At 37.7% G+C, this 15,080-nt stretch overlaps 1 protein-coding gene and 1 pseudogene across 1 annotated transcript; one reads left to right on the top strand and one right to left on the bottom strand.

The window, feature by feature from the left end:
* Positions 1-370: 370 nt before the first annotated feature.
* On the top strand, positions 371-2,623 carry LOC138944339 (protein FAM200C-like). The gene is made up of 3 exons (XM_070315233.1): positions 371-387; positions 580-1,600; positions 2,618-2,623. The coding sequence occupies exons 1-3, from the start codon at positions 371-373 to the stop codon at positions 2,621-2,623; spliced, it is 1,044 nt and encodes a 347-aa protein (XP_070171334.1).
* A 7,305-nt stretch (positions 2,624-9,928) lies between these two features.
* On the bottom strand, positions 9,929-13,268 carry LOC138944341 (uncharacterized; annotated as a pseudogene).
* Between the last annotated feature and the right edge of the window lie 1,812 nt (positions 13,269-15,080).

The following is a 15,080-nucleotide window of genomic DNA, read 5'->3' on the forward strand; positions in this document are numbered from 1 at the left end:
AAGCAGTGGTATCAACGCAGAGTACTACATAAAAGACAAACTGTTCTATTACGAATATGTGCGAAAAAATTATTCTCCCATTTTTTATCATAATGCACAGAAAACACTAAGAAATCTTTCCGTATTTTAAAATGATACGTTTTACAAGAAAATGATAAATCGTTTATTTGCGCCACCCGTTATTCCGCGCGATCGTAGATTGTTTTCAGTCTTCTTTTGTTTCTTAACCGAACGATTGCCACTTCCTTGTGCAAAGTGTCTCGTGCAAAGTGCCTTTAAATACGGAGTTTTAAAGTGCAGAGAGATTTCTTAATGTTTCCTGTGCATACTTAACTTTCTTCCACATTAATCTCTTCATCAAACGTGAAGGATGGCTGATGGACAGAGGTATGTGCAACATTATGATAAAAAATGGGAGAATAATTTTTTCGCACATATTCGTAATAGAACAGTTTGTCTTTTATGTGGTTATAAACCTTCTCGTGTTAAAAAATTTTTGATCGACAGACATTATAGAAATAAACATTTCAATGAATATGCAAAATATAACTGTGATGAAAAGATTAATTTAATAAATAGTTTAAAATTAGTATATGAAGAAGGTTATAGTGATAACACAAATTTTGAAATCGATAATAATGCTGTATCTTCCGAAAAAGCAGTCACTGCATCATATGCTATTTCACATTTAATCGCTAAACATTCTAAGCCGTTTACTGAAGGTGCATTTGTAAAGGAATGCCTCATAGAAGCTGTAAAATCATTTGGAAATTCTTTAACTCTTGCAGAAGCTACTAGTATACCGTTAAATAAAAAAACAGTAGCAGCAAGAGTTACTCACATCGCTTATTCCATAGAAGAAAAATTAATAAAAGACTTATTAGCAACGTGCTCGTATTTTTCATTGTGCCTCGATGAAAGCACCGATAATCGACATGTGAGCCAGTTGAGTATTTTTGCTCGAATCGTACAAAACGATTTTTCATATGTCGAGGAGCTTTTAAATTTTGTACCATTACATGGCACAACAACCGGGATAGATATTTTTAGAGCCGTTGAACAAACCTTAGAAAAATTTAATATCGATTTTTCTAAATGTTCGGCTATCGTAACTGATGGTGCGAAAGCAATGACAGGTTCGAAAATTGGATTCTTCGGCCAAATAAAGCAGCAAAATTTAAAATTCCCCCTTATTCATTGTATAATTCACCAGGAAGCATTATGTGGGAAAGCGATTAAATTGTGTACCGCAATGCAGATAGTTACTAAAATTATTAATGCAATAAAAGGCGGACACAAATTTCTGAATCACAGAAAGTTCCAATCCTTTCTCGAAGAGCATAATGCAATTTATAGAGATATACCTTTACATTCCGAAGTTCGATGGCTTAGCGCAGGGAAATGTCTAGAGAAATTCTTTGCAATAAGAAAAGAAATCTTCCTTTTCTTGCAAGAAATGTCTATAAATTATGACGAATTTAAATCCTTTTTCGAAGATCTAGATTTTCTTTCTGAGTTAGCTGTTATTACAGATTTAACTTCCCATTTAAATAATTTAAATTTGAAGCTGCAAAAGGCCAACCAAACGATATCAGACTTAGTTAGTCATATCGACTCATTCCGTAGAAAATTACTATTATTTAAAAATCATTTAGAAAAAAATAATTTTTATTTTTATCCATCTTGCCAAATTCTTTTCGAAGAATACGGCAAAGATTGTAATTTTCAGAAACAACTTCATTTAATTAATTCTTTAATAACCCAGTTTGATATGCAGTTTAATGATTTCGAATTGCTTAGAAAAGATCTAATTCTTTTTGAGAATCCTCTTCTTGTTCCAATTGAAGAACAAAATATAGAACTTCAGGCAGAACTTTGCGATTTGCAAAATGATCTGTCTCTTAAACCGCGGCCAGAAAAAAGTGTTGAATTCTTTAAGATTTTAGATTCATCAAAGTATCCCGAACTTATAAAATTTGGTCTTCGAATTTTTTCTATGTTCCGTTCTACGTATTTATGTGAATGTTCTTTTTCAAAATTAAAATATACGAAAACAGATAAACGTTGTTGTTTGAGCGATACATCATTATTTTCTTTGATGCGCTTTAGTTCATCTAATATTCCCGTAGATATTTTATCCCTTGTAAATTCACATAAACGGCTTAGAAAATCAAATTGATGTTTACGCGATTGTTCTCTTCTTTTTTTCTTTTATTTTTTTTATCTTTAGTATAATTTTTCCATATATATATGTACGCGAACGGATTATTCTTCTTTAGTGGAATAGGCCTACTGGAGAAACCACTTAAAAAAAAAACGCATTAACAATAGTACCTCATGGGTGATGTGGAAATCTATTGTCTCGTAATTATAATTATATTGCAATCGTTCTATATTATAATTATTTATTACGAGTATATTTTGTGACATTATCGATAATATGATTTTAATGTACGCGAAAATAAATTACATATATTTTAACGTTATAAATTGATATAATTCTAAATCGGGTTAAGAGAAAGCTTTGAATAAAGTATCACAAAAGTATGTAAATTATATAAACGGAATATATAATATATTGATTTAATTATTTAATAAGTCTTATCGTTATATTTAGGGCTAGGGCATTTAGACATTTTTACATGCGGACACTCCTGAGACGTAGCGTCGCGCTCCTTAGTTACGCGTATCTGGCAACTCGTTGCTAACGCGCGAGCGAGGAGTGGGGGGCAGTAGACGTAAGCTACAGAATCGGGCCGAAATTTGCAAGTAAATCCCAGCACTGTTATAAAACAAAGAAAATCTTAGAAAAAATTGTAGACATGTTAAAACTAAAATAATCGTATAATTATAAAACAAAGAAAATCTTAGAAAAAATTGTAGACATGTTAAAACTAAAATAATCGTATAATTATAAAACAAAGAAAAAAATAATAACACAATACAATTAAAATTAAGGCTTGTGAAAATCGATTAATTCGATTAACCGTTTAATCGATTAAAAACGAATTTACAGGTTAAAATCGGTTAATGAATAATCGATTAGAGTGATTACCATTATTAATCTTTAAATCGTATAATTATAAAACAATTGTAATTTTGTACGAGTTCTCTCTTGCGCTCCACATAAATTCTTTCTCGCGCCGCTACGCGGCCGCCACATCCTGCGTTGTCTGTTTTGCGCTTTATGCAGACTCTTTCTTACATTTTATATACATTATTCATCGCATTGTTAAGCGAACGTCGTATCTCGCGGTAGCTTTTTTCTCGCGTTGCTCTATATATAACACTTTCAAGAATATAATAAAGAGTCATGGAAATCATCGATCTGTCTAATTCGCGGCTAATCTCGACTCGATTTATGGCAAATTCTCGCGTTCTGTCTCGTTTGCATGTAGCATGATATATGTTCTATGCCAATGAGGGAGAACGCGAATTTGCCAAATCGAGTCGAGATTAGCCGAGACTTAGACAGAATGGTGGTTTCCACGACTTTTACATCGCAAAAACACACAAAAAGTTCGTTTTTTTGGCGTTATATACGAATTTTTTTCGCGTTCTATACGAGTTCTCTCTCGCACCGCTACGCGGCCGCCGTATCCTGCGTTCTCTCTTTCAAACTTTATACGTACTCTTTCTCGCGCTCTGTATACATTCTTTATTACGTCACTATGATAACACTAAAACTCGCATTAACATCTTTTTCACATTATTCTATATAAAACACTTCCGAGAGCATAATAGAAAGATCGTGAAAATGTACGATCAGTCCTATTTATAATAGATTTTAACAATATCTATTATATATAAGACTGATCGAACATTTCCACGATTTTTTATTAAAATCTATTATAAATAAGACCGATTCATTTTTATTATTTTATTAAAATCTATTACAATAAATTATATTCAAATTATATTATTCGCGCAAAACGCGTGTTCTTCGAAACGATTCGTAGAACGTCCACCGATGTTTTAAATCTCGAAATTTCAAATCAAAGAATACAAACCTGTGATGTAATATATTTTGATATGAAATTAGAAATACATCTCTTCACGATAATTCATAAAATATTAATCAACGGTTCACGAATATTTCGAGTCTTGAAATTTCAAATTAAAGAACATAAGCCTGTGATATAAAACTTGTATACTTTGATATGAAATTTAGAAACGCGTCTCTTCGATATAATTTTTTCTTTTGAGTTAAAAATATGTATTTTTCAGTTAGAAGTTCTTCTCGAACTATTATTTTCGACGCAACCGTGAATTATATCGAAAATACAATGGTAATATATTATTTATAAAATATGTTTATACTAACAATAAACTACTAACTAAAGTTTAAATGTTTTAAGAAACGTATAGTATTTTTTCGCTCCCTACAACGGTATTTTATAATGTCCCCACGGTAACGTATCCGTAGTTGCCGATATCGTGTATCGTTTGTCATCGTGCGGACTGAGCGCGATCTTCAACTCCGATACTGTATACATCTCGTGTAACTCGGATCTTATACAAAACTACTCGCGCTTCATCTCGATCCCCTGTCGAAGACAGCGCGCGTAATCGTCAAACGTTATCGTTCTCGTGACAACGCCGCTCTTAACACCCTTGATTCTTTTTGTATCGCTTTTACCGGCGACTCGCAGCGCGTACATTTTCGCTCTGAGTCCAATAAATTCGGTCATAATCGCGCCAGCGTTCTCATCCTTCATCGCACCGGGTATTTTTTTATTAGCGAGAGGCATTCCATACGCATTGCCCGTTGCGTAATCGCTCGTATCGAATTTGTCGATATCGCGCTTCATATTCTCGTATATGTCCTCGCACTCGACGCGATAAATGAGACTATCCGTATCGGTGTACATTATTTTACACTTATCTCGATACAATGGTAGCATGTACTCGTAGTGAAATTCGTATAAACGAATCTTAGATATGTCGAGAATACACATACCTACATAAATCGGTTTATTGAACTTAACCTCGAGTTTACGCAATTCTACAGCTACGAGATCCTCCGCGAAAACGCTTCTACTGTGAAAATTCGGCTTCGCGATCATCGCCTCCGCGCCGTATCGCCCGTCCCATCGAGTCACGAGTCGAACATTCGAATGATTGCGCACGTTCTCCATAGTTTTGCCAAACACGGCATTATTCATTAATTTGTATAGATTTTTCTCAAACTCGTTTTTCGCGTTAATTCGTAATCGTGTATTCAGTTCGATGTATTCGCGCAGCCATGAAGATTGCGCGAATCGCAATATTCTGTGTATTTTCGTAATGCGTAATCCGTATCGAACGCATTGCTGCAAATTGCGATAATATATTACGTAACGGTTCTTATCGTACAGTGTGGCGAGAAGCTTCTCGTCTCGTTTTCCGGGCGGCTTATCGCGCGTCGGGCAGAATGGCAAGTCAGCGTGAGAATCGTGAAGGTCGGACGGATATGCAAGGTCGACCTCTAGAATATAACCGATAGGCGAGTCCGATGTCACGGACATTAAGTCAACGCTCGTAACGTTATCGACCCATCGAAAATTTTCGTAAGGCAACGATTGACACATCGCCCATCCATACAAATTATTTATATCGAAGTACATGAGATACGACGATGGTTCCGAAGGATCGTATGACTGTAAATATTTGTTATTAGCGCGCGCGTATCTGTTGGAACATTGACTTAGCCCGCCGCGTATTCCGCGTTCCACGAACATCACCATATCAATGTCGGTTAATAATTCGAATCGCACACCCGTATACTTTAACATAGCGTCCCATGTGTATCCCGGTAACGTGTAATAATACGCGGGATCTAAATTATAACTTCTCATACACGCGTCACGAAAATTTTCGAAAACATCGGCCAATAGAAGAACGTCGGTCTTTAAATACAAATCGCTATAATCGCCTAATGTTTCGACGCGAAATCGCTCCCAGACTCTTATCGCGCGCGCGTAATCGCTTTCAGATATCGCGTCACCGGTTAGCGAACTGTAAAAAGCCTCGCGCGGCGGTAGACGAGTCTCTAACAATTTATCTACATCGTCGACATACTCGTACGGAAATACACCCTTTCGCGCGAGAAGCTCGAAATCGGCGTCGCTAAGATCGGAAAATTCCGAACGCGCGATCCTCAACTCGCTTTTGTCTAGATACGACGCCAATTTCTCGAGACTCGCGCTTAGAAATTTGAAAGAATCCACGAAACGCAATTTCAAGCGTTTTCCGAACCATCCCTCGTCCCACGCATCTTCGACGTTCTTCGTGAAAGAGATATACGTTTCTTTCGTTATCGGCAATATTTCCACGCTACCGGGAAAAGCGTTAGCTACATCTTTAATGATAAAATGCGCGTCGTAACCCGATAAATTGTGAAAAAATACGGGAATTACGTAAGTATCCTTATAATTTAAATTACAATTCGAATGCGCCGGACCTCTGTACCGTCCAGTCAGATGACAGTGATCGCGCACGCGAGCGTCTCCCAATCCGAACGGTTTCTCGCATATGCTGCAGCGCGTCGCGTTTACGAATCTCTCCCATTCATCCGATGTAAGATTCGTCATAGGAGCATCGATATTGAGAATAGTCTTCGCGCGAAGCGCTAGATCGTGCAGTTCTTTAACGAACCACAATACGCAATTTTCACCGCGATAAGCTCTGTAAGTAGAGCTAACGCCATCCAGCGCGCATCGCGCGTAATATCCGGCGCTATAGACTTCGTGATGCTGAACGATAGATGTATTCGACGTTCTCCTCTCCTCTTTCTTCTTCAGTACGCATTCGAGATCAGCGTACACCACGAATGGAAGTCGCTCCTTTCTACTATGTATGTAATAGTTGCGAAACTCTAACCATTTGTCGTCTTTGGTAGGAAGGACTATAGCGCACTCGTTCATCCTTCCGCAGTCCACGCTGTGAGCCGATAACTTATCGCTCGTTCGAAAATAGTGCATGCATCTGCGACATAACGCACATTTTAAATCTCGCGCATTATCAACATCGCGCGACGATTTTTTTAATTAGTACTCACTGATCGCATATATGCGATTTATGTCGTCTACCGCTGAGTTGCGAACCGACGAGTCGCGACAGATTCTTGATCCACGCGAAATGCGTCGCGTCATCTCGTCGCGTCATATCGTCAAAATACAGCAGATTAACGTGTCTGTTCTTTTTATCGTCAGTGAGACGCAAAGGAACAACGCGACAACCGTCTTTTCCCTCCTTTTAATTTCGAACGGTATACACATTAATAGATATGTCGTTAATACGCTCGAATCTAGTAATTTTATTCAAACTCATAGGAAATTTAACGCCCTTCAGATTCAGCACTGTCGTGTAATGCGGGTACGAAGATTCCCGACCCGCGTTTTTTTCAGCTGGATACAGAGCGGCGACCACCGCCCATGCGAAACACGCATTGTCATTAGATTGCACGTTTATTACCGCTTTCTTCAACATGATCTCTCGCGGCAATTTGACGTGACATCCCGCGTGCATAGGATTGTATCTGTTCACGTTCACAGTTAAATTGAATATTCGCGATAACGCCCATCCGCTATCGCGCTCCTGAAATTCTTCCAACGAGGCTAGAGTAGCGTCGACCACTCGCTTCTCGTACCACTCTCGCAAGTCGGAAAGAGGTAGAAGCGGATAATTCTTCGTGACAATAGTCTTAACATCGATCTTGTCGCCCGAAACGAACTCGCCAATAAACACGGTATTGACCTTAACACCGTTATATTCATTCATAACATCGCGTATACGATCGAGCACGGTATCTCTAGCGTCCTCGAGAAATCGTCGAGGTTCGATATAATCGAAATTAATAACCGCGCCGGTTAAAACGCATCTAGAGAAAGCCGTCTCGATCTCGGACCACGAGAATCCCTCGCGTTCCTCTACACCACCTCCCACGCGTTCGAAACGTCGACGCAGATCGTCTCTCGCGCCCGTTAATCGAACGATTCGAGCGATAAGAGAATTGATCGCTCCGGTCGATCTCCCTCGGCGCTCTCCTCGACATCTCTCCCGCAGAGACTCGAGACATTCGTCGCACCGTTGCGCCAACGCGCGATACGCGTTCCCCGTCGCGACGTCCCGCGCGCTATCGAGAAGATCGCGCGCCTCCATCGTTTCTCGATTCGTCACTCGTCGTCTAACGAACGCCAAGATTTTTTACAAATAAACCACGTCTCCTCCTCGTCGTAATTCTCGATGTAGAACAAAGCTCTCGTCTCGCAGCCGGCGCACCAATTATTCGACACGTCGAAAACCTCGTCGACGAGATCGCAAGCGGGCACCATCTCGCTATACACCGTTTTCGTCACGTGCGTCGATACGCTTTTCGCGAAACTCGAGCTATGCGCGCAATACGCGCAATATCTCTCGTTCTCCTCGAAATACTCTCCGTTCTCGAATCGGCAACCGAACTTAAAGAAACAATGCACGACGTGATTCACCTCCCACGAAAATTTCGGAATTCCGTATCGCTGTTTCCAATTGCGATAGAGCAAATAGCCATCGGCTCCGACATTCGCGAAAGGTTCGTCGAATCGCGTCTCGCTCGCCCCTCGCACGAACTCTTCCGCGAAGCCGATCTCTTCTATACAGTACAAACGATCCTCTATATAACGTTCGCGTAGTTCTTTCTTCAAACAATTCGGTATCTCCAAATTCCATATATCCTCGATACTTCCGATTCGAACATTCACCGCTCTTCCGGCTAATCTCGTTAAAGCGCTCGGCGCGCGCTTCATCGCGCCGCGAAATATTCTCGAACGTACTAATACCTCGAGACCATCGCGGCGTCCTTTTATAACGGGGAAAATAGCGAGGACGCGCCCCCGATTAATTGAACCGGATACTCGCTCTCGGACGCGTCTCGTCACCGGATGCGCGACATCGCCGGAAAATGGAAAAAAACTCGCCCCCCGAAACGCGACAAGCGCGCTCGCGCTAACGCGCGCCTCGAGAAGAGGAGAGCGACGAGGGACGCCCCTCCGATCGCCCACCGACGATCCCCCGCCCCCTCGACGCCGGGCGCCCGCCGCCCGCTCGCGGATCGCGCGCTAGAAGCGGCGCGCCCCCCTAAAGAATCGCGACGGCGGATCGCGCGCTAGAAGCGGCGCGCCCCCCTAAAAAATCGCGACGGCGGATCGCGCGCTAGAAGCGCGAGTCGCGTCAAGGTCGCGAATCGGGAGGAACCGCCACCTCCGAGCGCCATCTCTCGAGCGCTCTCGGCGACTCGTACCCACCGCTTCCCCCGGCCGCGCTTCCCCTCTCACCCTACTTACCCTCCCATGCACCCGCCCAGCCCGCTCTCCATCCCTCGGGCGCCTACAAACTGCTCCGAAACTATCTCTCTCTCTTCCTCCCCAACGATACCCTCTCTTTCACACTCACACAAAACTGAGCCAAAACCGGCCATACTATCCTACTTATTGTATTAATAAAATAAAATTACATATATCTGTATATGTCAGTTATTTCAAGAAAAAGGTATAAACAGAAAAAATTTATTAATAAATACGTCAAATTGATATACGTCAAATTTAAATGGCTTCAAAACAACAAAATCTGTTTTGTTTTTGCCGACAATCTGCTGCCAGACTGCTCCGCGCAGATCTTGCTCGATTTCTGCCACCAATCTGCTGTCAGATTGCGCGCGCGCAGATCCTGCTCGGTTTGTGCTGCCAATTTGACGTCAAGCACGTCAGCAAGCTTTGCTCGGTTTTTGCCACTAATTTGCTGTCTGGTTATGTCAGCAAGTTTTGCTCAGTTTTTGCCGACATCTGCCAGCTTAATCGGTAATAATAAATTTTGTACCCAATTTGTAGCCTTTTTGCTGACAATAATTTGTAGCAAGCGCTTGGCAAAATCTGTTAGAACAGACGTGGCTGACTGGGTATATATAAATTTATAAATGCAGCAATGGAAAAACAGCAAATTTGTTATTTAATGGTAGCTGAACATATTTTATTTTAATATCTTTTATTGGCCATATCTTAAAATCTAATAAATTATCTACGACGAATATTCCTAAAAGTGATAAAGGGCATGGTTTATCATATAAATCTTCTCTATGTAAAAATTCATTGCCTATAATGACATCCGTATTCAGTTCTTTATGATGAGTAACATTTTTTCTTTGAACAATGCTTCCATCGCTTAAACCACAGCAATTATCTGCTAATGTATCTGTGCGTATGGTTGCATTTGAGCATTTTATTATGTAATACTGCGGATTACAGCAGCCTTCAATTAAAGGACCTTTGATATGAATAGATTTTCTGTCTATTACAAAATCAGATAGTATCGTTATGTGCAATTCACGTGGTTTCTTAATGTTCTTTCCTTCAATATATCTTCGAACAACCTGTTGTAATGGTTGGTCATGCTTTTTTAGTAACTTTTTTAATATTTGCAAGTAATTTTCATATTTGAAAGAACTAAAAGTATCCAGTGTACCAAACCTTTTCGCATCTTGTGCTAAATGAATAAGACCATGCACGTTATGTGAAACGTTGTAAGTACCATATAGCAACTTGAAAGATGATACAAAACATTGCGGAAGCTCCTGAGCATAGTCAATATATTCTTCAAATTGTGAACAACATAATATCCTAATCGCAACATGTAATATTAAAAAATGATTATATAGATCCTTTCGAAGAAGTTTGAAAGCTACACAGCCTGTGTATAATAGTACATTTCGAAATTCTGTTGCCTTCCATAATTTGACAAGGGCAAGTGATCTTGGTTTATGCACAAATTCGCATGACATATATAATTTTATTACATTTTCCAGCTGCAATGATATCGCCTCAACTTTCCTGTGTTGTAAACGAACTTCAAGTTTTCCAAATAACCACATATATAATAATTTGCGCATGACTCCTAAACATACAAGATGCATATAATCCAAAGGTATATTGTTCACAAGATCAAAATCTGATAGCTTTAAAATAGCTGAATGTCCAACATAATTTTTTTAAACGGAAATCTTTATCTGTTCGTAGTTGCGCATTTGTTTCAGGAAAACACATTTTACCATTAATGTAACTGCCTTTAATTATGCACTTTGTGCAACTGGAATAGCCATTATGTCCTTTTATTTGTAACACAAATGCTGTCGCTGGTGCATCGCATATAATAGAATGTAATGTACATGGTACATTTATGTTATTAATAATGATTCCTTCTTCGTGTAATATCTTTGCTTCATCCACAAATTTTGCAAGAAATTCATTGGAATCTGATGGTTTTCGTGTTCCATAATAAATGCCAATAATAAAAACCTCTTTAGATTCAGATATGGATCCCAAAATTGGCCAAAATTGCCGTTGTGATGACTTCGATAATGGTAATCCATCAACATTTATTAATATTTTGATATCTGTAATATCTTGTGAAACAAATGGTATAATACTTAGTATTCCTTCTCTCAGTCCAAAATGATAATATTGGCCACCAGCGCAAATCTCAATATTACTACTTCTAGGAGTATGCATAAGAGTTCTTGGATCTAATGGTATATACAAAACTACAGTTTTTACATGTATATTCTTTTACATGTAATTTCTTTTAACAAAGAGCGCAATGATGATTGCGAAATATGTTCTTTAATAGCCCATTGACTTAAAAATGTCTTAAAATCAATATTCCTATTTGATGCGCTATCTATATTATTATTTTCTATAACATTCCCAGTAAGCAAAATGTTAGCAGTCTGCCAGCAGTTTGCGAGCAGATTCAAGCAGAATATTGCAGCAGATTGGTATCAACTGCGTCCGCATTAAGGTTGTGTTCTGTCGGCAGAACCTGTCGACATAAGCTGACAGCAAATTGACGGCAGAAATCGAGCAAGATCTGCGCGACGCAGTTAAATACCAGATTGGCGGCAGAAACCGAGCAGGATCTGCGCAACGCAGTTTGATGTCAGATTAGTGGCAGAAATCGAGCAGGATCTGTCGTCATAATTTAAATGGAATAACGGACATTTAAATGTTTCATTAATTTACATTGCACGTTTTGCTTAAAAGATAATAAATGAGATATACAATGTATGTAATATATCTTTGTTTTATTGAGACAAAAAATGTTAAATTTTGGTCACAAAATGACAGTTAGACATCCTAAATTAGATCTCATAAGACTCGAAAATGACATCAATAATTGATATGTCACATTCACGGGACATCATTTGCTGACGTTTGTATTAATAACATATAAATATATAATATTAATAACATATATTAATGTAATATATATAGAAAAATTTAAATAATTTAATTTATAAAATTAAAGATCTTATTTATATACAATAGAAGTTAATTTCTATTTTTATATCTTAAGTAAATAATAACAAAATATTTTTACTTATTCGGACAGAAATTGACCGAATAAGTGAAAATCGGATGTTTATCTGTCCGATTTCCTAAAAATCAGTTCAATATATGAATTCCCCTGTACGGGAATCGTATTAGAAATTAAACTGATGGAAATAATTATATATATTAGTAGTCCCATTTTGCAAGCTTTATATATACTCATGACAAGAACTTGAATACGAGTATACAAAGTGAATAGTGCGCCGCATAGCGGTAAGCAAATAAAATATACTATTTCAATAAATTATATAAATAGCTAAAAGCTGCATATTCTGCTCGATTTCTGCTGCCAATTTGTCGTCAGATTGCGCGCGCGCAGATCTTGCGCGGTTTCTGCCGCCAATCTGGCATCAAACTGCATTGCGCAGATCCTGCTTGGTTTCTGCTGCCAATCTGCTATGATAATTCTGTGCAAATCCTGCTCGGTTTCTGCTACTGATCTGCTGTCAAATTATGTCAGCAGGTTCTGTAATATTTCTGTTGACATTCTGGAATCATTATCTGATATAACAGATTTTGTATACAATCTGCAGTCTTTCTGCTGACAAAAATTTGTAGCAGATGTTTGGAAAATCTGTTCGAACAGACATGACTAGGATTGTTTATATCTTGTACGACTCTAATATTTTCGTCAGAAAATTTATATTCATTTAGATCCTCATCATGTAAAACATTTTCAAATTCATTTTCTATTATATCATCATTAAATCGAGTATTTTCAAATTCAGCTTGTACTGTATGGTCATCATGTACATTTTCACTTTGTGATGCATTTTCAGAAGATGATGTCGAAGCAGACGTTGATTAAATGTTTTCATAAAAATCCATTATAATATCTGTTTCCATTTTTATCATTTCTTTTCGATATGAGGAAATAATTATATGTTTGTGTAAATGTTTTTATCCAACATATTGAATTTGTATTCCTAAAACCAATTTAGCAACTGCTTTTAACGTAGAAAATTAACTGCTTTTAAGATTAAAAAGTAACAATTTAAAGTAAAAATTAATTTAATAATTTTGATTGTTTAAAAATGTGAAGGTAATAATATACGCGCGAACACACGTGTGTGTAAGAATTATTATCGACAATAAAATATAATAACGATTAATAGTTAATTTTTGTAACACAAGATTTGTTCATTATTGCTAAACTAATGCACAGTATGAAACAGGTATACAGTTGTGACTTTTGGTGTTAAAAAAAAAGAGAAAAATAAATAGTGGAAGCTAGTGCAGCTAGTTTAACTATAAAGAATAGATTTATAATTTATAAATCGAATTTCTTCTATCATGAAACTGTTCGGAATTAATTCCAATCGAAATCGTTTAAGCAAAAAATTATACTTAATACAACACTTGCTATAGATATTCCAGACCTATATATAAATTTTTTTCTTTCGTCTTTCTTTAACACTAAAAATCACAACTGCCCAGTAAGCAAAATGTGCGCAATATGCCAGCAGATTGGCAACAGATTTCCTCAGCTCTTGCTAGCAATTTGGCATCTGTTATGTCCGCATTAGGCTAATGATCTGCCAGCAGAGCCTGCTCACAGAATCTGAGAGCAGATTGGCAGCAGAAACCGAGCAGGATCTGCTAACATGATTTGACGTCAGATTGATGGCATAAATCGAGCAAGATCTGCGCGCGCGCAAACTGACGGCAGATTGGTAGCAGAAACCGAGCAGAATCTGCAGCTTTTGGCCATTCATATAAAATGGTGCATTTAAATGAATTTAAAAGATCTCAAACCCAAGTGACAAAATAATGCTGAATTTTGGTCACAAAATGATCAATTAAATGTCCTAAACTAGGTCTCATAAAACCCGAAAATGACGTAAAAGTTGATATATTATATTCACAAGACTGTTGATATATTATATTCATTACAGTTGATATATTATATTCATTTTCTGATATTTGTATTAATAACATATAAATATATAATATTAATAACATATATTAATGTAATATATATAGAAAAATTTAAATAATTTATAAAATTAAAGTTTATATATGGAATTTAATTTCTATTTTATACCTAAGTAGATATATTAATAACCATTTTCATTTATTCGGACAATGTCTGTCCGAATAAATGAAAATCGGACATTTACTTGTCCGATTTTCCAAAAATTAGTTTAATATCTGAATACCTCTGTATGGGAATCGTATCAGAAATTAAACTGATAAAAATAATTAAAATGTCATTAATTGTATTTTGCAGGCTTTATATGACAAGAACTTGAATACGGGTATAGAAAGTAAATAATGCGCCGCATAGTGGTAAACAAATAAACTATACTATTTCAATAAATTATATAAATGGCTAAAAGCTGAAAATTCTGCTCAGTTTCTGCTGCCAATTTGCCATCAGATTGCGCACGTGCAGATCTTGCTCGGTTTCTGCTGACGATCTGATGTCAAGTCAAGTTAGCAGATCCTGCTCGATTTCTGCTACCAATCTGCCGTCAAATTGCATACGCGCAGATCCTACTCGGTTTTTGCTATCAATCTGCCATCAGATTGCGCGCGCGCAGATCTTGCTCGGTTTTTGCCACCAATTTGATGTCAAGTCATGTTAACAAATCTTGTTCGTTTTCTGCTCAGATTCTGTAAACATATTCTGCTTTGTTTTTGACACCAATCTGTCGATTTAATCTGAAATAACAACTT

This window comes from Polyergus mexicanus, unplaced genomic scaffold, assembly GCF_030449975.1.
Source record: "Polyergus mexicanus isolate NDT 795.1 unplaced genomic scaffold, iyPolMexi1.0 SCAF_162, whole genome shotgun sequence".
In the NCBI taxonomy this organism is placed as follows: Eukaryota; Metazoa; Arthropoda; class Insecta; order Hymenoptera; family Formicidae; genus Polyergus; species Polyergus mexicanus.